The sequence below is a fragment of the Dermacentor albipictus genome, chromosome 1 (assembly GCF_038994185.2).
Source record: "Dermacentor albipictus isolate Rhodes 1998 colony chromosome 1, USDA_Dalb.pri_finalv2, whole genome shotgun sequence".
NCBI classification, from domain to species: Eukaryota; Metazoa; Arthropoda; class Arachnida; order Ixodida; family Ixodidae; genus Dermacentor; species Dermacentor albipictus.
The window spans coordinates 435976479-436004241 of NC_091821.1; the positions used below are offsets into that span (position 1 = coordinate 435976479).

Below are 27763 nucleotides of genomic sequence, written 5' to 3' on the forward strand. Positions count from 1 at the left end.
CTCTTCCTCAATCTCTCGAAACTAAACACGCACCCTGACCATCTTCAGATAGCAGCGCTGACACGGGCTGACATAGCGATGAGCGTGTCCTACGTCTCTAACTGCGGGGTCCAACATCAGGTCCTCACGGTCTGGCAATGTAGACGCTGCAAGCCGAAAACGGTTATTGCCAACGTGTGTACCCCACCTAGAGACAGGAAGGCAAAGTTCGACGTGCTAGTGACGGCCGCATTGCGCAAAGTGAAAAGCCACGACGGGTAGTTATCCTAGGGGATTATTGGTCCGCATTCTGATTGGGCCTATGATTGAGGCACACCTAAGGGCCAAAGGCTAGCCGGCCTCGAGGAGGACCATGAGCTTGTCCTGCTGACGCGACCGGATGAACCAACCAGAGCGGGAAGCAGTGTAGTAAAGGACACCATACAGGACCTAACTTTCAGCAACAACGACAGAGGCGTTACCTGGACCAACCTATGGGAAGACCTCAGACATCAGTAGTGTCTCAGTTAACACGACGCAGGTTCACCATAGATTAAAAAAAGCAAAGATAACCGATTGAACAGTTTATAAAGAGAAACAAAGGCCGACCACACCACCTGATAGAGCTGCAGAATGGATGGAATTCGTCAGGAGTGTACACAGAACGCACAGCACAGGAAATCCCGACAACTATCGAAACGCCGGCAGTAGACAGGCACCTCTACACCTGTGGGGAGCGTTCAAGATCAGGATAGCTAGGCTTGCGCAGGAAGCCAGTGATAACGCGCAGCAGCTGCAATATACCAATTGCCTTCAGTCAATGCACTCAATGGAACGCTTAGCACAAAAGGAACGTGGGCTAGTCTGCGCAGTATGATAGATGCGACAGGAACACTGAAATTAAATGAATACGACGGCGCGATCGATGCCTCCTCGCTCGGCCTCCTCCTCAAGAGGAAACTTTAGCTCGGGTGCTGCTATTTAAATACATGTAGAAGGGGCATTCGTTTTTCCCCGCAACAACTGCGCCAAATTTGACGATGTTTGTTGCATTTAAAAGAAAAACTTAAATTGTAGTGACTGTTGGTTTCGAATTTTTCATTTAGGCGGTCAATTCTTTATCAAAAATTGGCCAAAATCGCAAATTTTCAGAAAACGGAACTATCAAGTTTAAGACTCAGTAACTCAGCAATGAAAAATGATATCACAATTCTGTGAATTGCATATAATAGTAAATCTACAGCGGACAAAATAGATATGTTACACACGAATCTAAAGAAAATTAGTATTATGGAAATACGGCTTTTGCAGAACCCTTGTACACAACGTCACCAATTCACGTAAGATACACATTCACATACCAAAGTTGTCCACTTTGACTGTTCTAATAGTTCCCGTTTACAGAGCCGCGATATCTGTTCTTGGTGCATAGCTATTAGTCTGTAAACGTCGTGCGTCTATTTTTTCCAACTTTCAAATTTTTCAAAAATATTTTAGGCAAAAGTCAGGCCCTAAATCGAAATTCCGTTTCAAACAGACACTATAATTTACCTTCTCTCTCAAATGCGACAAATTTCATTAAAAGCGATTAGCAGAATTATCTCCGAAAAGTGTTTCTCCGCTTTACATGTATTTGAATAAGCCGCGTCGAATTGGGCTCGAGCTAAAGCTCGAGCTAATACATGAATAATAACTGCATTGCCAAAAATGCTGCAAACGAATTCTTGAACGCTACGCACTGTCAAAACAAGTAAAATATGTATTTTTTCATAAAAGAATATTCTGGTATGTGTCAAAAATTGTGCCCAAAGAAACTGATATCAATGCTTCCACGTTTTTTGCCTATTTAATAAGTAAAGAAAATATCACACGAACTTTAGAACTATATCAGTTCGAAACCAGGAAAGCCGTGCATACCGCTGATCTGATAAATGAAAAGGCCATGAAATGAAAAAGTTGAGGACAAATATGTTAATGAAATTTTGTCATTCAAGAACTGTGTTTGCATGCTTGTATATATGCAATGGCCAGTGAAAAATCTCAATGACGCTGTCATTTGTTCCAATGTGTTACGCAGTGACGCTTTTTCGCCCTTTATCAAGCTGTATCTTCGCAATTGTATATCTTATTGTATCTTCGCATTTCTGATGTACGAGTGCAAGTCAAATAATAGCTATGCACCAAGAACTGATATCGCGGTTCTGTAAACGCGAACTATTAGAACAGTCAAAGCGGACAACTTTGCTTTGTCACCGGTTGTGTATCGTTAGTAATTGCACCGAAATTATAGTCGCAACAGAGAGGACGTATAAAAAGCAGGAGTTCTGCAATATATGCGAGGGCGAGTCAAATGAATGTGAGCCAATGGGAATATATGACAGACGGGGTACTTTATTTAAAAGTAGACTTCATGAGAATTTAGACATTTGTCCCATTGACTAAAAGTCGCGCGATTCCCGTCTCGTAAAACTCCTTGGGTCGCTGCTTCAAAAAGTCTGCAACTGAGCCTTTTGCGTCATCGTCCGACACGAATGTGGTTCCCTTGAGCTGTTTGTTCGGTTGCCCCAAAATGTGGAAGTCGCAAGACAACAGGTCTGAGCTGTATGGCGGTTGCTGCAGCGTTTCCCACTTGAACTTCGCCAGTTTTGTATTAACCACATCAGCAAAATGGGGACGGGTATTGTCGTGGAACCAGGTGAGCCTATTCGTCGATTTGCCATGCAGTTTGTTCTTGATTGCGGCACGCAGCCGTTCCGGCGTTTCATCATATCGGAAACAATTGTTAGTCTCTCATGATTGAGCAAATTCTATCAGTAATGGCCCCTGACGATCGAAAAAAACGTCAACAACACCTTTCCGGTGACAATGACGGCCTTTGCGTTCTTGGGAGTGGTAAATTCGAATGTTTCCACTGTAAGCTTTGCCGTCGTGTTTCAGGCTCGTAGTAGTGGCACCATGGTTCGTCCCCGATCACAAATGCAAACAAGAAGCCGTCATCCTCATTGCGATACCGGATTAGATGAGTCAAGGCAGCGCCAAACTTCTCCGTCTTCTGGCGGTGCATCAAAATATTGGGCATCCATTGCGCACACAAGAGCCGATAACCGAGGTGCTCATGAATTATGGTGTGAAACGAACTCTGACTGATTTTCACACGGTCTGCCAGTTCATCGATGCTTATCCTCCATTCTTGTCTCATCTGCTCGTCAACCTCTGAAATTGTGTGGGGGGGGATTGCAAGATGGCTTTGGCCCGGTCTTGGAATGTGCTTGCAACTTCCCCATCCTTCTTTGAATCGTTTGCTTCAATGTTTCACAGTGACCAATGAACTGCAATGTTCAACGTACACGGCGGCTATACGGTGACTAAGTTCTTTTTTGGGAAACACCTTCAGCTGTCAAAAATTTTGCGACACCACGCTGTTCTGCTTTTGGAGTGTCCAATATGCCACGCAACCATGTTAAACCCAGTGTATGAGAGCATTAAAGAACATTTATCCTCACACATGCGTGCCACTTTTGTAAATGAGAGATGCCGCTGTGCTACGCGCATGCCTCGCAGATAATGAACCGAACCATTACAGCACGGCGTGGGTAGGCTTACTTTCATTTGACTTGCACTCGTACATCAGAAACGCGAAGATACAATGGGATATACAAATGCGAAGACACAGCTTGATACAGGGCAAAAAAGCGTCACTGCAAAGTTCACTGCACGTATACACGAAACCACGCCACAAGATATTTAAATATACGTATGAGTATCCAATAAATCTACGTATCTAAGAAAAAGTCACTGTATATAATGCGTCAAATAAAGCAAATAACCATGTTGCGCAATCACAGATTCACAGAATCCTAGATTCCGCCCCAATTCCATCCACTCCTCCCTATCTGTGGCGCGCGACGGTAGGCGGCGCGCTTCCTCCCCGCCTTTCTTCTTTGCGCACACGAGACTGAGCCACCATCGTCGGCTCACCCACTCCCCCCCCCTCTCCCGCTTTTCACTCGCACATACAGCATGCGGCGCGCGGTCACGAAGTTATCACCCTTGGACTTTATACGAAACATGAGGGCGACGGCGACGGCAGGAATGCGCCTGTAGTGTCCATATAATTGCTATCGCAATAATATAGTACGAGTATTCGGCAACTGAAGCGTCCCGTGGCCCACACTTTCCACAAAAGAAGAAGCAACAAAATCGAACTTTCACGATGAGACAATTCGCTGTGCCGCAACAATGTATTTTTTTCCTTCTGTGGGGCGAGAGCACCGAAATGAAAAAACCACATAGGAAAGTATGTTGGCCACAATCGAATGCGTACTTTGGGCACCTAATGTGGCTACGGAAGGAATCTCGAAGAAAACATGAGACGCTTCGCCCACTGAGAACCATACTGCTCGGTATCCTAAACTGGCGAGAGAAGACTTTCCGGAGAGGTTCAGCTCAAGCGAACGCGGTGCAATCCTTCGAGTCCCCACAGTGATGGCGGCGAGCGACCATTGTTTCTTTTTCTCGTCTGATAGCCAGAAAACGTCCAAAACTCTGCCAGGCGAAAATCCACTCGGCCAGAGCAAACCGAACGCGCACCGAAGTGCGCCGCGCGGTGGTCGGGGCCACGCGAGAAAAACGTATGCGCTCTGGCTGGCTCTGGTAGCCCGCCGGTATGGTAGCGAGAACAAAAAAAAAATTGAAGAGGCTCAATGTGTACTCGCGAATAAAAGTCAAGGTAGAAAAAATAAATAAGAACGTAGTTACCTTGGCTGGCCTTAGTGTCTTGACATGGGTGTTTCGGCGTAAGTTAAAAAAATGTTGATATCTTTTTTATGTGACATGGCGGCACAAATGAACCACCACAACGCTTCGACTCATTGAACCTCGCTGCGTGCTTTGTCAACTTGTCTGCTAGTGCGTTGATTTGGCTTGTCTCGTTGTATGTTCCGACGTAAGACTTTAGAAAAGTCAATGGACCTTTGGCGTCAAATGTTTATAACAACAATAAACCCACAAAGTTCCGCAATTGAATATGTAAAGCAAAACTTTGGAAATGTCAATGCACCTTTCACATCAAGAGTTTATGGAATTTATACCCGCGAAGTTTTGGAATTCACATCCATGCGCTCCATAGATTCCGCGGCCTCAGCGAGATGCCGCGGCGAGCCCGCTCACCATCAGAACGCCCTTGAAAACTTGTGGTTGAGTGGGGCTGCTTGGCATTATGTGACTCCCGGTGCATGGGCGTTGCCGCGAAATCCAGCCCGAGTTCGCTATCTTTGCGGTTAAATGTATTTTCGAGCGTCAAAAAGACATTCTAGACAAAATCCAGAATGATTTCCGGCGCTGGGAGTTGCTTTCGTCGGCGGTGCATGGACAGCACTAAAAGATCTCGGGGAGGGGGGGAGGGAGGTGAGGTTGAAGCCCCATAAGCCCCCCCCCCCCTAGATACGCCCCTGGGCACGTATGATATGGTGAGTTGGACGCAGCCGCAACGGTCTCGCGGAAGAAGAAACTATTAGGCTGGTGCAAGCATTTTCGATTAGCCGCATCACTTACGGCCTCCGTTCCAAAAACCCAACGAAACTGAAATGAAAAAGGTGGACACCCTTACCAGAATGGCATACAAATCTGCTCTGGGACTTTCGAACACAGTCAGCAGGGAGCGCCTGGAGCGGTTGGGTATCTACAACAAATATAAGAACATGCCGCGGCAATTATGATATCGCAGAGAGAAAGGCTGAGCTCTACGCCCCAGGGCCGCTCTCTCCGAACACTGGGATACAACCCTCGACCCCTGTTCTGCGGAGGCGAAACAGACTTGCTGTCTCGAGATTTGAGGGAGCTCGTCCATGTCTCACCCATACCAAGAAATATGAGTGCCAGGTACCACGCAGGCCGCAAACAGGCCAAGACGAGTACTCTGCAGAAGCGATTCAGCAAGAATCCGGCCGTCTATACACGGACGCGAATGCAACACCCACTGGGAGGTCTACGCGATCGCCGCAACCAACAGAGTCACCACGATGACCGCTGTGGTTAACACCATCGCGGTATGCACAGCCGATGCAGCAGCAATAGCGCTTGCGATACGAGACGCCGACTTCAAAGGTCAGTCGGCTCATGTGCTTACAGACTCGCAGGCAGCGTGTCGACTCTCCATGCGGGAAATGCTACCGTGCAGTGCCCAAAAATACTCGACTCACGCCTGGACTTAGATCGCGGCATTACGTGGTGCCCCGCGCACAACGGAATGAGCGGGAACGAAAGGGCAAACAGCATAGCTCGAGGAAGCAACGCTCGAGCGGCGGCCAGAAGAGGAACCTCCGTTCACAAAGCGCGACATATAGGAGAATCAAAGGAGGTAGAGACGGACCTATGGCCCTCCGCAATCCAAACTGAACAGAAGACAAGTACTAGAATGGCGTCGCATACAAACGAATTCATACCCACACCTAAACTCTTACACAAAAAAGCACTCGAAGTATTACACAGACACCTGACCGTGGTGCGGCGCAAAACCCGCGCCGTCCCACAGAACGCGGGAATGTACGGTTAGGCCAAGCAACGTCAACTCACCTTTTCTAAAGGTCACGGACTTCATACGGCAGTGGGAGGCACTCCTCACAAGCGAGAACAGGGGAAGCCAGTTGGCCTTACTGGACGAAGCTCAGCGAGCCGCAAGAGGCTGTGTAGCCCTGCACTGAAGGCCCCACCCAGATTTGCCATAACTGCAATTAACTGCTCAGTAAAGCTTTTCCTCCTCACCGAACGAAAGAACGGACGCTCACCGCGCACTTGTGCACATTCTCTGCGGCAACAGCTGATGGCCGCGCTGCCACAAGCCACGTCCAACGCGCCGAACAATACAGCGGGTAAAATTTTCGGCAATCATGGCGTCGCTGGCGTGGCGCATCCCTCTTCGCGGGCTGCTGCCTGGCGCTGGAAATGCCGGACTATATCCACGCCCCTCAGAAAAATTTGGAGGACGCTTAAGCTTCGCCTTCAAGAGTGTAACGCGATAGCATTCAAAGATCCCTGACTGCTTCTTACGCTTCCTGGCAAATACAGCTAATGCAACCGTACTGCTTACCAGGAAACGCTGGCGGCGAACGATATGCACGATGGCGAACTTTCTAGTCGGAACGCGGCCTCTTGCGTTCGCCGCGATGTGGCGGAGGCGAGCGTCATCTGGACGTGTTGCAAAGAACCGGGCGCGCCTCTACGTGGCCTCCGAGATTCGCGCGCGCCGGCGTGCGCAAATCTCGGTTTCCATCGGCGGATTATGAATGGTAGAAACGCTGGAAAAGGATGTGTGAGTTTACGCCTAACAGAATTATGTTTTCTCGTATATTCAAATTACATTCCGACGCTGTCATGTCTGTAGGTTGGGTGTAAGTCGTGTTCTATTATTTTTCTTACGTATTTTGCTTTGAGAAATTCAATTAGCTAAGTAACGACATGTGTGCACATCGCGAAAGACGAGGACTGAAGGAACACAACACAAGCGCCTGTGTTGTGTTCTTCCTTCGGTCCTCGTCTTTTGCGCTGAGCAGACATGTCGATATTCAATCACCAACTCGCCTAAGCTTCCACCTTATCTAGCTCAGTAACTTCTTTACGCTACACGGAGGGTCTACGTGGTTGGGTATGCGTAAAGCCCCTTAAACTTCGTAAAGTAGTGCCACGCTTTGAAGAATGCCGCCTCCTCCTCCAGCGCTCTGGTCGAAGCCGACGCCGCGTCGCTATTGGCCTAATGGCATCACGTGGCCCCTTGCGCCGGCTTTGTTTGTTTACAGTCGCGCTTCAGTGCCATCTTTGCTCGAGAAGCGGCGCTTGTTGGCGGCATTCCTTCCGTTCCTATTCTGTGTTGGTTTGATCTTGCGAACGCCTTGAAGGATGTTTTGTGGCAAGTGCAACGTCGCTTCACGTAATTTTCTGTTACCATGACCTGCTGCGCGTTCGGATGCCACTATAGTTTTAGCAAAGCCAAGAATATGTTCGCGATACCGTCCGGTAAGCGCAACGGGTTAAGAAGAAAGACATGGCTTCACCAAATCGGGAGGGAGAACTTCCGACCAATTTCCTCCGCGCGACTATGTGATGTAAGTTGTGGCTCCCTCAGAATATTGTATGTGCCAGGCTTGCGTATTGTGCTGCAGGCAATAACGTAGTAGATATTGCACAGTTCACTGTGCATGTTGTCATTTGTACGCACGCTTTAACAAGATTCTTACGCAACGTCTGCTTTGCTTATATGCGCACTACGTGGTCGTGTTAGTCATATTTGGTGCGCTTAATTGTTTTGAACGCCAACCGGCATGAGTTCGCGGGCGTGATAACGTGATTACGAAATTTTTAAGATTCAGCGCAGTCCTTCTGATAAAATTTCAGCCTCGATCATGAAAGCGCCTCAGGAGAGTAACTCTCTGCCTTTCGTGGTTACTTACTAGCCTTCTATAGATAGACTGGCTTTGTTTGCCACATTTGTTCGTGTTCCTCGTTGGCGATCGCCCGGTGGATTTGCGATACAGAGGCACCGATGAAAAGCGTGCGTGCTCTCCCGAAACCGTGTTACGCGGTGCGTTCGTCGTCGAGCGACCGCATCATAGGTAATTGAGGCGTATGTGCTAATTCGGGTGAGCTTTAGAGTGTGCGAAGCTTAAGATGCGGCGGTGGAGCACTCGCAAAGAAAACATGCGTTCGCCCGCCCGTTCGCTGGCTGGAAGTCGTTTGCTCGTTCGTTCGCGCGCTCGTTTAGTCGTTTGCTCGCTCGTTTAGTTCGCGCGCTCATATAGTCGTTCGCTTGCTCGTCAATGCCACTATTAGTTTCTACAGTCACTATGCCTAATTGAGGCGCGCTTGCTGTAGGACACTTAGGCTGGTGCGTTTATTTACGCAATGAGACAATAAATGGTGCACACGGACTTGTGACTGCAAAGGCAAATCTGTAATGCATCTATGCTGAAAATAAATTGTTAACTTGCATCTCGAATGCCGTTTCATATCATTTTACCCTATGGATAAATCATCATTTCACTTCTCGCAATTTCGGCCGCGTCATGGCGGGGAGATTTTTCACGCGATCATGACTTCACTATAATAAAGTCATGTTTCGCAAATGTTACTTTGAAGGGAGTGCAACCGTCCTCAATGCATGCACCTCAGTGCAACTCGGTTCGCGACACGTACGTCACTTAGTAAACGCACGAACCAACGCACGATGAAGTGTTATTCGTGATAAGTCATTAACCTGAAAAAATTACTGAAGGCCACAGTGGTCTTGTTTGAGATTGAGTCAAGCATTGTTATCGCGCTCCCGCTTCGCGCACGAATACTAAAAACTCATTTTATTTTCTTGTGTACGCACAGTCCCCACTCGATGATCGGCACGTGGTATTTCTGTCGGCGTTGAGACACGAGAAACATAATAGCACCAGCGCCCACCTCTGAGGCTTTGCGCGCGCTTAGATTGGCAGGCACGCACGTTGGCGGCACTGTAGGTTGTAATACACTTTCGAACCTCCAGAGCAGTGATCTCCGTCAGCCTTTGTACGTCATAGCTGATACACGCCGCGAATTCACATGGTAAGGGCGGCGCGGATTATTTAGGCTGAGGGCTTGCTGGAAGCCAAGAGCTTGTCATTCGATGGTAAACGTGTTATTTACAACCATTTGCTACAAGATCATGCGACACGCCCTTGACAAATGCTGCGTACCTAATTGTAGGGCACACGATGCATTCGCAGTCGTCAACGCACAGCGTTAACACTCCTTTAGGTACTTTTTTAAAGAAATAGTTATCAAAAAATGAAACAAAAGCTGCCGTTACCGAATTTGTAAAAGCATCCGACTAGAAATTCTATGCTGTACACGAAGTTACGCGGAGCTGGAAAGCCAACGTGAACGGCTAAAGAGCACTGCCTTGCTATGCGTGCATTCACTTTGCGAAAGGTCGTCTGCTGCGCTCGAGCATCGTAGGCGGCGCCATGGTCGAGGAGGGACTGTGAAAGAGAGGAGAAACGAGGAGGAGTGAAGGCGGAGGAGGAGAGTGTCACTACTTTACGAAGTTTCAGCGGCTTTAGGTATGCGTGGTTTAGTTTGCATGATTCGGAATGATTTTTGCCGAAACGACGGTTGACAGTTTCTTTCTCTGTGGGTCGACGCTGGACCCCGGATTTTCTGCGACAGGGGGCCCTTAACGCTTTTACTTTAATACATCCCTTCTCTCCAGCGCACACATAGGGCGAGTTTTCTTTGTCGCTGCAGACTTCTTCACGATGAAACGGAGGAAGATAACGGAAGAAAACTTTGAAGAGTCATTCTTAGTGAAGATAAACATCGTGTGAAGGGCTGCAGAGGATCCATTGAAAGAGCAAGGCCCGTTCGTTCTAGTTACTGTATTTGTGCAATTAAGAAAAGTAGTGAGGAAAGTAACATTAACAATCGTTTACTTCTTAGTAATTGCTCAAGTACTTTTGTGGGGCAGTAATTTGTAACTGTACTCAATAATATTTTTAAGGAGGTAATTGTAATCAGTTACGTTTTTTCTGTAACGTGCACAAATGTGCTCAGATGTAACCGTTGCGTGGACGTGGATTTGGGCACGAGCTATCGCTGTCTCGAAAGCGTAGCTTCAGCTTCGTGCACCTTTCTCAAATGGACACTAGAGGAATATATTAAGAACAGCTAGATTTTATTAACAAATTAATTAGTCAATCAAATTTGTTCTTTTCAAGAAGAAGAGAAAGCTTCTTTAATAACGAATTTGTCATTCGTAACAAACATGGGCTTGTGCAAATGCCAAACTGACAAAAATTTAAAAAAAAACAAAGTAGGGCCTACCTCTTGTAGATTATGGTACCTCTCATGTGAAGGCAGCGCTGGCTGATTCACAGAAAGGGGCTGCAAATTCCATTATTGCGAGACGCATCGGTTTCTCTGTTCACAGCCGCCAAAGCCATTACCACCACCGCCCCCTACAGCCGCTGAGACTTAAGTGTCCGCATCCGACGACCTGAACCCAAGCAGAGTTGCAGAGCCTGGATAGCGGCCGCCAAGCAGAGTGCTCCGTATATAAATAACCCCGGCATAGCGGGAGGTCATGCGGACATTGTGTTACCTCGTTCGTTTTGACGCGGGCGGTGGAAATTCAGAAGCAGCAGCGGGACCTTCGGGGACAATTTTCTACACGATAAAGTGGCATATCGGTGCACGGAAAACGATTATGGACTTCTAGATGAATACTCTATCGATCTAGTTCGACTCTTTCTCTATTGTGCCTTTAAATGTTTGTCGCTTCCTCCGGCAGGTGTTGTATGCGCCCACTGACAACAGGTACTTGTCCCGGCTGACGCGTGAAGCCATGAAGACGCTGCACGTGCCCGGCGTGATGGGAATGCACTCGGAAAAAGAGCTCGTAGCTGCCATGATGCTACAGAACCGGACGCCCGTGCACACCGTGGGGCTGCTCTACGGCAACGTGAAGCCCGGCGACAAGTTCAGCGTGCCGATTGACCTGCGGATCACCTTTTTCGGCAGCAGCCTGCCTCTGGACGTGCTCGTAAGTTAAACTGACTTTGATGTCGTATGTTTTTTATTTCGTAAAGATTGACGACGACAATACGAAACAGATCTATCTGCAAAGTTAACGCACTTGTAGAATGCAAGGGGAATCTGAGCTATCGATCAGAACTTGGAGCGCTCGCAGGAGGAGATAACGTTTGCCGGGGATTATGTACACTAACGGAAAGAATAAAACGACCGGGATAACGCTCAGCCTATGGACCTCGCCCTTTCGCAAACATCGTAACGTCACGGGCCACTCACAAAGTGTGGAAAGAGATGGCAAAGCAAAGCATTTACCTCGCGCCAAGGCTGGCAAGGCATCGGCTGCTTTGCAATGTGTCCGACTACTTGAGTTCGATGCTGGAAGCTGCACACCACGCTTCAGATATGCGTCGAGAAGCACTTCGCCTGCGGCGAGCAGTACTTTAATCATTTCCTCATAGATGGTTGAAAAAATGGTTCGAAGTTTTGGCCGAACGTGCGACTCGGTAACGTAGATGTTTACCTCGTGCACCAGCCTAGACCATTCACTACAGAAGCAATGAAATCGTACCACTCGCTTAAGGCGTACGGCTTCACCATGGAGGGACATACGTGGACGTTTGGTTGAGTTCACCGAACATTGAGGCTGCAGGCGATTGACATCTACGATCGCGATCAAGAAGCTAAATCACGATAGAATGGATCCGGATTGAACATCATCGCGATCGCAAATGAGGCAGGAGGTTTGAATCCTCGTCCGCTACAGTATCAAACAATTGTTCACATAGTTCGCACAAATCTAATGCAGTATGCTAAGTGCTAGCTACGCGGCATGTGTTGTTTTGATTATGTCAACGTGAACGTGGCCGTATTTGTCCCGTCGCTTGTGAAGTGGGGAAATAGCGTGGCAAGACGAAGGCTGGCAGAAAGACAACACAGGCGCTGTCCTCTTTCTGTCAGTTTTGGTCTTGTTGCACTGTTCCCATTTCGCAAAGCGTGCAACACCGACTATCTCAGCGTCACTCACTGCTGCTGTTAATTTGTCCAGTCAATTGCCATCGGTGTTCACGCTATAGAACATCATCATCCAGCAGTAAAGAAGCAGTCCAGTCAACCGTTTCTTTAACAGCACTGCGCCAGCGCCGGCCAGCACCTCCTAATGGCGCGAAGTGACGAGATCGATAAGAGTAGCGTATGCGCACAAAGTTAACTCGAAGTGCAAGTTGCGTCTGCTAGGCTGCTAGGCTCTTTCTACCAGCCCGACGCAGCACCTGCCACGACTAATTCGGCGCAAATCCCCCCCCCCCTCCTTATTAAGTATATCATAAGCGTGTACCCCTGGCTTGCGTCCTTCCCTCTCAATATTTTTTTTTGCGCTGCTCTTGCGCACATGCACAGGAAATAATGAAAAAAAAACGTGCCAAGCTGCAATGCAACTGTATGATACCTATTTAGCGTGCTTTGTACTTGCTCTCAACGCTCCCAAAACAGCCGCTTAGTTCTAATGTTGGAGAAAAGCGCAAGTGAACTTCACAGATAGTGTTAGCGTCTGAGGGGTGCCGTTTGTCACGACGCATTGCCTGCATCCACGTTTGTCGCCGCTTCTAGTCTCTCGAAAGAAAAAAAAAACATACCAAGTATTCCCGTACCGGAAAATAGGGGTGAGCGAAGCTTGTCCTTCGTGCACCTGACCTTCGTCACAGTTAAGCAACCCACAGGTTACGGTGCCGGATTGCTTCAGCCTCCCGCTGTCTCATCTCGGGATCTTCTCGTTGCTTTCGGATTGCCTTAGCTCGGGTGGCTCTAAAAGCGCGTTTACAGTCCGACGTTATCGGCACGTGGGCGAGCGTCGCTCGACGCCGGGCGCATCGGAGTGCGTTGGCCGCGTCCGGTTGCGTTGATTGCGCCAGTGCATCGAACCATCGGAAGAACTTTAGACGCCGTTGTTCTCGTCAACGTGACGTAACGTGTGCGCGCGCTCCCGCTACGTTGGACTATATTTAGCCCTTAACGGCTGGATCGGCGTGCCGATGGCTAGCCCTTCCACGGGCGCGTTCACGCTGCCGCTCGTAGTACGCTGCCCGCTCCTCGGGGCAGCGCCCAACGCATGGCCGACCCATCCGTTTTTCGAGCCTGAACAGAAACGAAGCCGGCGCAGCGCGCGCGATACCCTTTCCTGCCCTTTCCCTCCCCGATGGAAGGGAAACAGTTTTGATTCGTTGCGCGCATGGTGTGAGCGCGCGCCTACGCGGCTGGAATCCTTGCTAATGACTCGCGATCCGGCGCCGCCACAGTTTTCAACTCATCAAACCGTCCTTTCCCGCAGCTGCCCTGCGCTGGGAGCAATTGGGTTTTTGCGTAACCAGACCGCTGCCGAAACTTGTGAGCCAATAGAAGCTTCACTTGAAAAGTCGCAGTTTCGTCCGAAAGGCAGAGCATGGATTGCAATAGCACATATGTGGACAGCTATACGAAGTAAGGGTAGTAGTTTTATCCGCTGCGTAAACTTGTAAACATAGGCACACTAACTAAATTAACAAGCATGGTGTCACGCGCGCACAAGCAAACATGAACACATAGTACTCGATGACCGCGGAAGCTCGCTGTCAAAACGCTGGCGTGAGGAAACGCGGCAACAGCTGCGAGCGAAGTGACATTCGTGTTGTCTATCTCTTGAACGCAGCGTAAACGCCGAGAACAATGCATATAGAATATAATTAATTGACAGGAAAGACGGAGAGGTCGACCTGAGCTAGTGCGCTCTAGTCTGCTACTCTGCACTGGAGTAGAGGGAAGGGGAGTGAAAGTACTTAGATGCGTGGTGATAAGTGGTGAGTGCTTTGTATGTGAGACAGTTGCCTTGCTAGAGCCGCTCATCGAGCTTGGTGTCCTATAGAAACTTCAACAACATCTTAGTTGCACACATTGAAGTTGCAGTGTCAGGCCATGGGCCGAGGATAGCTTCCTCCGACAGTGCTTGCCTGCCAACGCTGGCTAGGAAACTTTCCAACGTCCTTCGCTCCGGCATATATGCTGGACAGTCGCACAATATCTCATTCCAGTGTTTCAGGCATCTGGGAGTGTTCACAATCAGGGCTGTTCGACTGGCCGAGAACGAACAGCACGCACAAAGCTACGAGCCACCGACGCACCTACACTCTGCGCCCAACGCAGATCGCTCTCGAGGTACGGCCGCGTGACCGCGCGCAGCCGACACATGCGCAGCTGCAGGCGGAGTTGTACGCCGCACCTCTTTCCCCTCCCCTCCTAGTGTCTCGCATCGTTGGGCACCTCGCGCACGACGGAAGATGGCGCGCTTCCTCCCCGCTTTCGTCTCTCTCGCGCGGGCGAGATTGAGCCGCGCTCCCCAGCTTCTCTGGCAAGCCTTCTCTCGTACACCCGGCCACAAAATATTACGGACCATGAAATCTGAGAAAAAGCTGACTATCTCTGCAACCTCACAACGCAGCCTGGTATTTGCATTTCGGGACTCAACTAGGATATGCTAACAACATTGTCGTATACAGCTTTACCGGCTACATCTGCAGGCTGCTCGGGGATTGAACGCTTTCTGAGATCCCATGATCCGTAAACTTTTGTGGCCTGGTGTACATACAGCGTAGGCGCGCGGCGGCGGTGTTATCGCCATTGTACTCCATGCGGAACCTCAATGCGACAGCGATGCCGACGCCCACGCCAACGATAGAAGTGCGCTTGGAGTGTCCATATAGTTGCTATAGCAGTAAAAAGCCCATCGCACTACCTTTTTCGTGCGACCTGCGCACCCCACTGCGCAACAACTCGCCCGGGTCCGCGAACGCGAACATGCCACAACAACAGCGAAAAATTCTCCCCGTATACACGAAGCGGGCAGTATACGCCAAGGCGCGTGATTTTGGCCACCAAACTCTACCGCGTATATCGGATCACGTCACCGACTCGTCGTAGCGTAGGCCGGAAGTGGTATATTATCGCATGCTTGCGTGCTTGCCGCCAATTTTCCCTCACCATAGATTAGTCGGTAGCTGTCCCGTCATTAGATTAGCAGCCCAGCACGCACCGCCCCGACAGCTGACGAATGGGTTCGAGATTAAGTGCGCTTGCTTTAAACGGGCGTGCGAGGGTATATAGGCTCTGGGGCCGAATTCACAAAACTCTTCGTTCATGAGCGTTCTTTGTCATTGGCCGTCAGCTTTAGCTAAATATATTCCTAGCATCAGGATTCGCTGAAATTTTCCCTGATGAACAAATCTATAGTAAATATTTTTGTGAGAACCAGCCCTAAGGTGCTATGCGGGATGCCTCGAATTTCGCGCTCGCCTGAGTTTGCTCGATGGTCGTCAGTCAACAAAGATGGCGCGGAGCGCCTGGAACAAGAAGACAATAGAGGTGTACGGGCCAGCGGGCGAGCGTAGACGGCAGCGCAGTGTCGCACGAAAGGAAGAGTGTTAGCTCAGCGATCTCTCGCTCAGTTTATTTTTATTTATTTATTTATTTATTTATTTATTTATTAAGTACTGCTAGCCTGAATTCCGGGCCTTAAGCAGGAGTGGGTTACTCTTCGGTACAAATGTACCTGAACAAAAAAAAAGAGCACACATACAAACAAATGGAACTGGAGAAAAAGTGAATGTTGTGTGAAGTACGGCACTGAATTATATAATTTCAAATGGTAAAGTGTTATATATATGAACACACATCATATCGCAATAGTAGATATATGAATACACATCAAGACATATTTGACAAGTGCGTTGCTCAACAATTGACAATGTGAAGGAAACAAGAGAAAAAAAGATATTTGGTTCGATGCGTTATACATGTCAATGCGATGCACAATATAAAGAAAACATAACTGTAAAAACATCAAAATAAAGAAAAGCGGGAGATAAGTGCGACGCTTTCATGAAACGTTGCTAGATCATTGGTGAAAAGACACTATCATTTCACATTTTGAAGTGCGGCAGTGAAAGTGGCAACAGAAGAGCTCTCGATTATTTCTCTGGGCAAACGATTCCAATCACGGATGGTACAGGGGAAGAAAGAGTTCATGTAAGTGTTGGTTCTACAATAAATTTCGCTAACTTTTTTTGAATGGAAAGAACGAGTGGAACGCTTCGTAAGAGGTTTCAAGTACGTGTTTTTGTCGATACCAAGGTTATCATTGTATATCATGTAGAATGTTTTTAGCCTTTCGCGGTACCGTCTTGTTTGAAGGGATTCTAGATTTGCAGAAGTTAATAGAGCAGTCGGCGATGTTTTGCTGCTGTACGAATTAAAAATGAATCTAACTGCCTTTCGCTGAATGCTTTCTAGTTTCCTTATATTTATATTTGTGTGCGGATCCCACACTGCTGCAGCGTATTCGAGTGTTGGTCGTATATACGTTTTGTAGGCCAAAAGTTTTACATCGCTTGAAGCTTTGGGAAGTGTTCGCCGTAAGTAGCCTAGTTGTCTCATGGCTTTCTTGTGTATGTATGTGATGTGATCATTCCATCGAAGATCGGATGTAATAGTTACCCCTAAATATTTGTAACTTGGAACTACAGATAGATTGTTACCGTTGATGCTATAAGTGAAAATGAGTGGGTTCATCTTACGCGTAAGTCTCATCGCTACCGTTTTGCTGTGGTTTATTTGCATCTGCCACGAAGTACACCAATTTGATATTTGGCCTAAAGATTTGTTAAGAGAAACCCGGTCGTCAGAACTGTGGATTTCGTTATATAGAATGCAATTATCCGCAAATAAGCGGATTTTTACCGGTATGTCTTGAGCAATGTCGTTGATGAAGATTAAAAAGAATAACGGCCCAAGAACAGAACCTTGGGGGATACCTGAATGAACGTAGGGAGAATCTGAACTGACATCGTCGATGGACACTGATTGCTGCCTAAAAGACAAGTATGCTGCGATCCATGCAAGGAGGGAATCGTTTTTGAGTATAGGTCTTAGTTTCGAAAGAAGTTTAGGATGTGATACACGATCAAAAGCTTTCTCGAAGTCAAGGAATATGATGTCAACCTGACCAGATTTATCCAACGCTGCGGTAAAGTTGTGAATGCTCTCTAGTAGTTGCGTTTTTGTAGAAACTCCGCGTCGGAAACCATGCTGGCGACTATCGATTATCTTGTTATCTTCAATGAAGCTGGAAATATGCTTAAAAATGATGTGTTCGAGTACTTTAGCGCAAGTACAGAGAAGAGAAATTGGCCTATAAGAGGTAACAATGGAAGGATCACCTTTTTTGGGTATTGGAGTTATGCTGGCGCATTTCCAATCACGTGGAATTTCGGCGTGTGACAGCTATTTCCTAAATATTAAACATAAGAATTTTGCGCACCACTCAGCATATCGATGTAGGAAAGCGTTAGGGATTCCGTCTATTCCAGATGATTTTTTGACGTCTAGTTTGAGTAAAATTCATAGTATTCCCTCCTCACTGATAGTGATGTCATCAATTGGTGGTACTGCTTCAAACGTCAAAAAATGTGGAACGATACCATCGTCGTCAGTGAACACCGAGCAGAAGTAGTTGTTAAGTGCATCAGCCATTTCCTTCTTATCAGTTCTAGCCGTGCCGTTAATTAGGAGACTCGCGATAGATTTCTTTTCCTTCGGAGATAGATGTCGCCAGAATTTTTCCGGGGATGTAGAAAGAAAACTTTTTAAGGACACATTTTGATAATAGTCCCTTGCCCTCTTTATGTCGTGCTTTAGTCGAGTTCGCAGTTCAGATAAATTATGGGTACTATCAGCAGAGGGGCGTCGCCGGTGCTGCCTACTTGCTTTTTTTACTTTTCTTCCCAGTCGAACAATATCTTTTGTTATCCAAGGATTCGTAGTACGTCGCTGTCTTCGCTTCCAAGGTACAAAATTGTTCATGCATTGCCAGACCGTTTCTTTGAAAAAACACCACAGGCTGTCGACAGATATGTTGCTTGATTCGTACCGGGACACAAAATTAGAAAATGAACAATCTAATGTATCTAGTATGTCGACATCGCTTGCCTGGTTAAACAGGGGTATTAGCCTATCTTTTCTCTGTTTTTCAGGCACGACGTTAACTGGGATTGTGAGACAAGTCAATTTGTGATCCGATATCCCCTCAAAAAGATGCACTGTCGGGTTTCGTTTGAGCAGTGTATCGTTAACGAGGAATAAATCTAAAACAGAAGCAGTAGTTCCATTGACGCGTGTTGGTAGCTTTACAAGTTGGGTTAAAGCATGGAGGAGGACAATGTCAACGAGAGGCTCAGCGGAAGCAGAAAGTGCATCAGGGAACTCGTCTGCCCAGCTGACTTCTGGAACGTTGAAGTCTCCGACTAATAATAAATTGCTCTTACAGTTTCTATGTACACACAGGAATTCGTTAAGTTTCTCAAAGAAAACACTGGGTGAATTTGGTGGGCGATAAAATGCCCCAACCAGAAGGTGGAAATCCCCTGAAACAAATTTTACTATAACACAGGGTGGTTTATGGTCGAGCGTACAGGGTGAGGCTTCTCCGTACAGGGTGGTGACACGTCCGCTTGTGCCGCCATATTGTGTCGGAACACGTAAATGCATGCTATGAGGGACAGCTGGAATTTTTGCTGTTCGCTCGCTGATAGAGCAAAAATCTGTAATTTTCGCAGTTTGAATGCCTAAGAACATTACAGTACTCGTATTTACATGTCACCTTAAATACAGATGGAGCCACTTAGACTAAAGCATTACAAGAAGTTTCGAGCCCAGCAGATGACTAGTCGTTTCTGACGCACTTTCGCTTACGCTCGCAAGTCTGATTCGAAAGCATCGTTAACGCATATGATGTATACTTAAAGGTTATCCTTCAGAATGCCTGACGTAACTTCGCCTAAACTATAGCTGAGTAATGCCATGAAAAGGTGTAGCACTAAACGAGGGGAATAAATACGGCAGCGTTGCCAATAGCTCAAGGTACTGTGGTTATCGAGATACAAATCCTGCTCGTGAAGGGTAATAATGGTAAAGAACACATAGCCGAAAACATAACATTAGCGATGTGCAAGAAAACTAGCTTGGTAGCGGTTTCGATCACGGCCGCAGCTTGCGAAACTCAATGAGGGCAAAATGCAAAAACGCTTGTGTACGCAGATTTAGGTGCACGTTAAAAGGCCCCAGCTGATCAAAATGATTTAGAAGTCCCCCACAGTGCTCGATAATCATATCGTAGTTCTGGCACGTAAAACCCCAGAATTTATAATTTTTCTAAGTGGAAAGCAAGGCACGCGATCTCAGTCCTGCGGCATTTATAAACACTGATAAATGAGCGCCGTAGTTGCAGACATCTAGCTTAAAGTACAAGTCCATGCGTTCGGCTTGTGAATATTTCCGCTCCTGTGGTATAGTATATTTCCTGCTTGTATAATGCCTAAACGTTCTGCTGAAGAACACGATTGTTCTTACGTTATGTTATGCAACAACCCATAGATGACTACAGCAAAATGTGAGAAAGAGCAGCAAATAGCGCTACATCTCACCAAACGAAAAGGAAAAGTTTACTGACAAAATATACAGATATCACTTCAGTAAAACTAGAGAAAGACCAACTCGGAATAACTGAGACGTGTTTCAAGGCACTTTCCTGAATGCACAGGAGGCCAAGCACATAAATGTGAGAGCATTGACAAAACAAAGCTCGTGTAGCATGCTTCCTACAAACATGAAAACCGATGAGACAAAGATTACACTTGCGGCGGTTTTACTTCCATATTCCATCCCCCTCGTTACATCTGAATGGGACAATGGGCACAAGTGTAAATGGTGGGCCGTAGCACGACAGAACTCCCCGAGAACATTTTCTTAGCATTTCGATGCTCAGTGCATGCGGTTGTCCGAAATTGAACATAGGGTTCGAGCACGCTTGTCATCGACTTGATTAAATGACTGCGACGGCAAACGCCTAGTGCTTCGGAAAATTTCCTGAAGAGAATTTCACACGAAGACACGCATTTAAGCATGATGGCTTAGTAGAACAAAGTGCTTGCAAACTTTTTCCCGAGTTCTCGGTCGCGGGAAGATCAAGTCAAAGGTGTCGTTCTTTCGTTTAGTTGAGGCACAAATGTGTATAGCAAATGGGAGTGACGGAGCGTTTTCAACTACAAAACTGTCACGCACTTTTCATCTTATGTCGGGAGCCCAAAAGGTGAACTTAGCGAAGACGTCCGCAGCACCGTGGAAATTACAAACACCACGCAAAACTAAAGCGCCACACTGAATTGTGCACGCACAAGTACGATCGCTTCAACAGCTTCGACAGCGGCGCGGGCCTGCTCAAAGGGTGTGACCTGTGTGACCAGCCGGGCGGAAGGCGGCGCTCACTTCGAGGCACCCTAGAGCGGAGTAGAGCAGAGCGTTTTGTTGGGCCGCCTGTCGAACAAGGTTGGAGCTACTGTGAAAAGATCAGTATGCTCGCTTCAGGCCCTCGATCGCAGTCATCCACTTCAAATCATCGCCAAACGGTTTCGTTGCCGAAACCTCTCGCAGGATACAGATGTCCTCTGCAGTGGTGAAACACATCCTGAAGCTTTTTCATCTGCAAGCGCGCCAGATTCAAGACGAGGCCGACGACCTACCGCTGTTCTTGCAGGTGCTCGCCATGTTTGTTTCGCAAAAAGGTTGGTCCGCTGCGCGCTCTTCTCCTGGGGAGAGGATACCAGCCAGCGAGCGGCCCACTTCGTAACAACCCAGGCAGCCCGAGCTGCGCATGCGCACATGCGCAGTGGCGTCTCTGCTCGCCCACTCGGCCCGCTGGCCCGTAAACCACGTAAACCCGCTGAGCTATATCTCTCATTAACTGCCGAGATAAATCCACGTACGTCAACACGAGCGCGCCTTGTCATGCCGCATCCTCGTATCAAACACAGAAGGCTGGGCAAGGTTACGCGCCAGCGCCGCTTTTTGTTGTCGACGCAATATCGCAATATCGCAATTCCCATGAATCTCGCGCTATCTATATACACACTCGGCGCAAACCACTTGCCATGCTTTTCTAGTGTGCGTCATGGGCGGGTCTCCTCCTTCGGACGTTATCCATCCATTTGCAGTCGGATGCGCACAGTGCAGACGGGGTGCGTTCTATAACGCCAACCCTTCCCTTTCTTCCGAATACATTGAGGGATAACATTATTTCTGTAACTTGCGCATATAATGCACTGGGTGAAGCAATAACCAAATGAGAGAAGGCACCGACGGTTTGACCACGCGACTCCTTTTTCTGCCGCCCGTGAGGTATACGCCCAATCGAATGTAGATAGGCCAGTGAAACTGGAAGCGTGCCGAACGTTGAATTTTATGTCTTCATACGATTAGCTCAAAGACCGATGGAACTAAAATGTTAGGCCTAACCTTAAGATAGCGGTGTGGAACAGAGAGCAAACGGGGATAGCCAATATTCTAATTGACATTAAGACAACCGGATGACGCGGATCGTACCTTACACCGTGCCATGGTCTTTACAGGTCCACTACCCCGAGCGGATCCTGTCTCAGCCGGAGGGACCATCAGCCGAGGAGCGCTTCCCAGAGATGAACACCTTGCTCCCTATCATTGGGACGCTACAGCAGCTGCACCTGGAAATGCTGGTGTCTCGGCACAACCAGTCCGGGCACTTGCTGCAGCCCGTGGTTCTGCAGCGCTTCCCTTACCCGAGCTACATCGAGTACAAGGACACGCATAACTACGCACTGGTGCTGACCCGGTTCTGTGTCGGCATGCTGATCCCCTTCGCTTTCTTCGTTGCCATGCTCAGCGAAGAGAAGGTCACAGGTATGACCGAGTTTACTGAATAACTGAGCGAGTCTTCTGCGGTGCCGTGCTCCCGTTGTTTGACGCGCAACACTAGGCAAAAGCAGGAGCCAATACAAAACGCATAGCGAAAGACTATGTGCTGAACGTGGCGGACTCGGGCTGCTTAGAGTTTCGCTAAGACGCACTCTGAATCATCATCATCATCATCATCATCATCATCATCATCATCCTGGTTACGCCCACTGCAGGGCAAAGGCCTCTCCCATACTTCTTCAACTACCCCAGTCACGTACTAATTGTGGCCATGTTGTTCCAGCAAACTTCTTAATCTGATCCGCCCACCTAACTTTCGTCGTCTGATTTTCACAAGGGGAAAGGGAGGGGGGGGGGCAGTATTGGAGAGAATAGATAGTCGAGGTACGTGGTAGATAATTTAGAGTCGTGATAGAGAAGTCATTGGAGAGACGTGATATCCTCATTATCATCATCCTCATCGACGCAATCGCTATCACGCAGGCATGAAAGAGATGCTCCGGCTGGTCGGCATAGGTGACTGGGTGTACTGGTCCAGCCACTACCTGAGCGTGGCCTTCGTGCACGTCATCATAGCGACTCTCATGATGCTGTTCGTGTGCGTCAAGAGGAACGAGGAAGGGCGCTCCTTCATCCAGTACAGCGACCCCATGATCGTGTTTTTCATCCTGCTGTGCTTCGGAAGCTCATGCACTATGCACGCCACGCTACTGTCCATGTTCTTCAAAAGCCGTGAGTTAATGCAGTGTATGTCTGCAGCTGCAGCTATACAGGGTGTTCAAAGTTAGACTTTCGGGGTTTAAAAAAAATGCGAACAGGAGTACACAGAAGCCATTTTCTACCTAGGTTATCGGCCAGGCGGTCGCAAACTGTGAGGGTAATTGTCGTCGTAATGTCAGCATTTAATTAAATTCAATAATTACCTTTTTATTTACTGCAGTTAGCATGTATGTTTATGTTGAAAACTCAGAGGCGGTGCCATTTGTTGACTATTCCATTTTGTATAATTTTAGTAATGCGCCGGCGTCCTGACATATGCACGTCTGAAATTTCAGCCCAAGCCGTCTAATTACGCATGCGAGGCCCCTCCCTAGTGTGACGCAGTTGTTTCGTATGGCGCTTCATCTGACAAGAATGCGGGGTGATGGGCGAAGGTGATTACTTTTCGTTCTCGGCCAGCGTCGCCATTTTTGGCCAGCGAAACCGAAGAATGACTGTGCGGGTGACGTGAGACGAGCGCTGTTTCTTAGAGCAATTGCTAGTAGAGTGGGCGACAAGACGCCGTGTCGCTTAAGACTTCTTATGCTCTCAGGTGCAGCAATACTGACCTGCTTTTTTTTATAATAATGAAAGGTTTGTTTGCAGAATGATCGAAATTGATGCCATCTCGCAACATAAAGCGACAGCGTCAGCTGCCTTACAGCAAATTATTAATCGCTTCAGTTTCCAGGGCGCCTTGCACATGTGTAAAAAGAATTTACCACCCTGGATTGTCAGCGTTTAGTAAACGAGTGGTAACGGCCCGAATTCTCTATGTAACCTTTTTAAAATTACAACGCATCTACCAGTCCTCATGCCAGAGCATGAAATTGTGCCAAAGCAGTCAAATTCATATTTATTTAGTTACACACAGCTCGGATTCCGGCATTACTTCGGAAGAAGTGGGATAAAAGAATAACAACTACAAGAAAAAAAAACAATTACAGTGTAAATTTATGTCCCACATACAAACAAAACGTACAAACATTTTAGAGATTTGCTTCAAATATACCATTGTTTACACAATAGTAGTTTCGAGTGATATGAAACCTTATTCAACTTAGAATTATGACAATGGCCAAGAAGCCAACGGTATAAGAATGTTCGAAATGCTTGCCTTCCACCGCAACACACCACATGAACCGCTCTCGCGTCGAGTCCAGAACTCTGCGCAGCAGTTCCGAGTCGAAGCTTCTACAGGCGGTAACTATTCTCATCTTCATGCCGTTGACATCAATGGGCTCAACTGGGTAAATGCGATCTTTCACGTAGCCCCACAAAACGAAGTCCAGTGGAGAGAGATATGGGAATCATGGCGGCCAAGACATCTCTCCTTCGCGTCCAATCCACTGCCGTGGAAAGTTAGTTTAATGAGTTCTTTGCAGTGGAGAAGAAATGCGGTGGCGCCCTGTCATACTAGAACCAAACTTGCCGCAGTTCGTTAAGAGGGCGACTCAAGGTAAATTTGTGGACGACACCAGCAAGAATTTCATGTGCATAATTCTTTCCATCAAGGTTCCCTTCGAAGAAGTGAGGACCAATGATTCCGTCCTCAAGTATGCCATTTCATACATTTAGACCGCAGCGAATTTTGTGGTTGTGTTGCGGCAGTCAGTGAGGATTTCCTTGCGACCTGTAGTGAGCATTGTAAATGTTCACTGTGCCGTTCCTGCAAAATCGGGGCTCATCAGTCCAAATCACTCCTTGCACGAAATCCTTGTTTTGGTAAATTTTCATTAGGGCCCAATCACAAAAGTCTGCCCGTTTCTCAAAATCTGCCTCACTTAGGTCCTGATGAAGACTCACATGGTACGGATGAAAGTCATGCTTTTTTGGAACGTTGTGCACTGTTCCCACGCTTTTCCCGCATTGTTTAGAAATATCTCTGATGCTTACATTTGGCATGGCATGCACGCAGGCAAGGACGTCCATTTCAAAGTACTCATGAATGATGCTCTTCTTGGGCTGTCTTTTTGGGTGAACTGAGCCTGTTGTGCGAAAACGTATGAAAGTGCTAACAAATGTTGCTCTGCTTGGTTCTCGCCAATCCGGTTAGCGAGACGCGTACAGACACATTGCTAATGAGGCATTGCCCTTCATCTCCGCCATTTATAGCACTACATCATTTTTTTTTCTGCCGTAGAATAGTAGCTCGAACCAGACGAAGCTGCCATTTTTCAATGCAGAAGGTCCCAACGCAGGGCTTGCTTCTTTCAACGGCCCAGCTTAGTAGAGGCAATCAGTGGCAAAGGCAAAGGCACATAATGGAAGCTCAGGGGTTCACTCGATGCGCCTGCAAGGCGATGCCTGATCTGTTCGGCACTTTCGCAAAACCGCGAAGAATAAAAAAAATCGTCAGGCATACATCAGTGAAGTGCACTACTCCCACCAGCGGTTCTATAAAGTAAAACTATTCCAATATGTTATTATTCCAATCTCCTGACGTCAAATTTGCGTAACCACCAACACAGCATCGGGCGGTGACCCTCACGATTGTCTGAAAAGACCTATCAAACACTCTCCTTGTTCATAGGAGGTCACTTTTGTTTGTTTGAAAAACGAAGAACATTGCGTACACTGAGCGGCTTGTCTTATCTAATTAGCTGATTATCTGATTAGCTGACAAGCGGCGAGGAGCACGCTTAAGTGAAAAGGGATTCTATAGGGCCGAACCACTGCACTGAAAATCGATAGTCGGATGGAGAGGGTGGTGCCGGCATCTGCGATTGGCCGGCTTTCCCGTACTTAGCTTGCGATGGCTGGTCGAAAATCGCGGCGGCATGCAACGGAAGCATAAGAATGACGCTAAAACAGATCCTCAGAAAAGAAGAGTTGGCCGAACGAAGTCGTAAACGTGCCGAAAGTGCTCGAAAACGTTACACGGCCACGCAAAAAGTTTTATTATACGCAAATAAACTCATGCTATCCGGCAGGTGCGAGTAGCCAGTGCCTGATCGATCGGCGCCCGCCATCTTTTATTCCTTTCGGAACGGGCATGCCTGCGGCTATTCAGAAGAAAATTCAGTTTTGTTGAGCATATTAATGCATCTTTAACGCGTAAACGTCACCTACACGGGGAGCTTTAGCGGTTTTGTGAAGTCGCGTGACAGGCAAGTGATGTGGGTGCACCCCGAAAACTTTTGACCAATAGTAGGTGGCTAATGGCAAAAAGGCGTCGAATTAGAAATAACTATTTTTCTTTCGATGAAATCATGCATAATCAGTGTGTACACGCCTTATCAAATGGGGAGCTATCGCGGTTTTCGTGACGTCGAGTGACAGAGAGGCGAAGTGGGGGTCCGGTCCAAAAAAGTTTTTGACCAATCGCGGAGGGCTGATTGCAGAATTGGAATAGAAAATTTTGGAAGAGCTTTACGTTATAGCACCCCAGTTCATAGTCGCCCTTCTATTTTACAGCAGTTTTTCAGGCGTAGGCAATACAGTGTCCTCAAATCACACGCTTCGGACAGGTACAGCGCCTCCGGAACGTCACTGGCAACTCAGGTGCTACCTGGCAGCTATCACCTTTGTTTCGTGCTTAGAGCTTGCATGACTTTGAGCCTCCGAAATGCAAAAATAAATAAAACCAAAGCTAGTATCGTAATCCTGCACTTGATTGCTTCGACAGTACGTGTACGGTGGCACCGCGCTCTGTCGTCAACTCTGCAAGACATTGCTTCAGAAAAAGAGCTCAGCCAAGACGCCGCGCAATGTCATCCTTCGGTTTCGCTGGCTACGAACGAAGACGGTGGCCAAGAACGAAAAGTAATCACCGTCGCCTGTCACCCCGCATTCTTGTCAGACGGAGCGTCATACGCAACAGCTGTGTCACACTAGGGAGGGGCCTCATAGCGGGTGCCGCCGTCTTGCATGCGTAATTAGACGGCTTGGGCTGAAATTTCAGACGCGCATATCTCGGGACACAGGTGCGTTACTAAAATTGCGCAATATGGAATGGTCACCAAATGGCACCGCCTCTGAGTTTTCGATATAAATATGCATGCTAACTGCAGTAAATAAAAAGTTAATTGTCGAATTTAATTAAATACTGACATTATGACGACAATTATCCTCACAGTTTACGACCGCCTGGCCGCATAACCTAGGTAGAAAGATGGCTTCTGTGTACTCCTCTTCACATTTTTTTCTGCACCCGGAAAGTCTACCTTTGAACACCATGTATATGAGCACGCTTCCACGTATCAATGACTGCTGGTTTGTTCTTCTACAAAGCGGGCACTACGCATAATATAGATTTAGGGATCAGACTGAAGCTCTCAATTTTTTTGCTCAAGCTGACTGGCTCGTTGGAGCTGACTCGTTAGAGCAAAAGCGAGACCTCCTGCTCTGAGCGCAAGCCTCGGCTGTGATGAGTTGGACATCGGCAAGGTTTCCATGCAGCTACCAAGAACACGGCACTAAATCAAGAAAGGGATTTCTAGCTGCAGGCGAAATCGCTATTGCGGCTCTTTGCTAAAAGGGCGAATGAGAAGGCAAGTCTATGTAATTTGCCGATCATTTTAGCTTCTGTTGATGGGCGCTCCCACGGGCAATTGGTCTTTCAGTTGGTTTAATCGAGTGGTTCGGTTACTACAACAAAGCCTTTAAAGGGGGCCATCGCATGCCCAGCCATATCGTTTTTTTATTCCAGCAAAAAATAGAGGTATTTTTCACA

General features: G+C 47.6%; 1 protein-coding gene across 3 annotated transcripts in view; it reads left to right on the plus strand.

Moving 5' to 3' along the window:
* Nucleotides 1-27763, plus strand: part of LOC135908031 (phospholipid-transporting ATPase ABCA3-like) — a 114311-nt gene that overhangs the window by 5373 nt on the left and 81175 nt on the right. Inside the window, exons 3-5 of one of the 3 annotated variants that reach the window (XM_065439794.2) lie at nucleotides 11285-11536; nucleotides 22008-22314; nucleotides 22813-23061. In XM_065439794.2, coding sequence (XP_065295866.1) covers nucleotides 11285-11536; nucleotides 22008-22314; nucleotides 22813-23061 — 808 coding nt within the window. Of the gene's footprint in view, nucleotides 1-11284; nucleotides 11537-14591; nucleotides 14710-16375; nucleotides 16576-22007; nucleotides 22315-22812; nucleotides 23062-27763 lie in introns of those variants that run through there. The other 2 variants (XM_065439797.2, XM_065439802.2) reach the window with 2 other exon arrangements.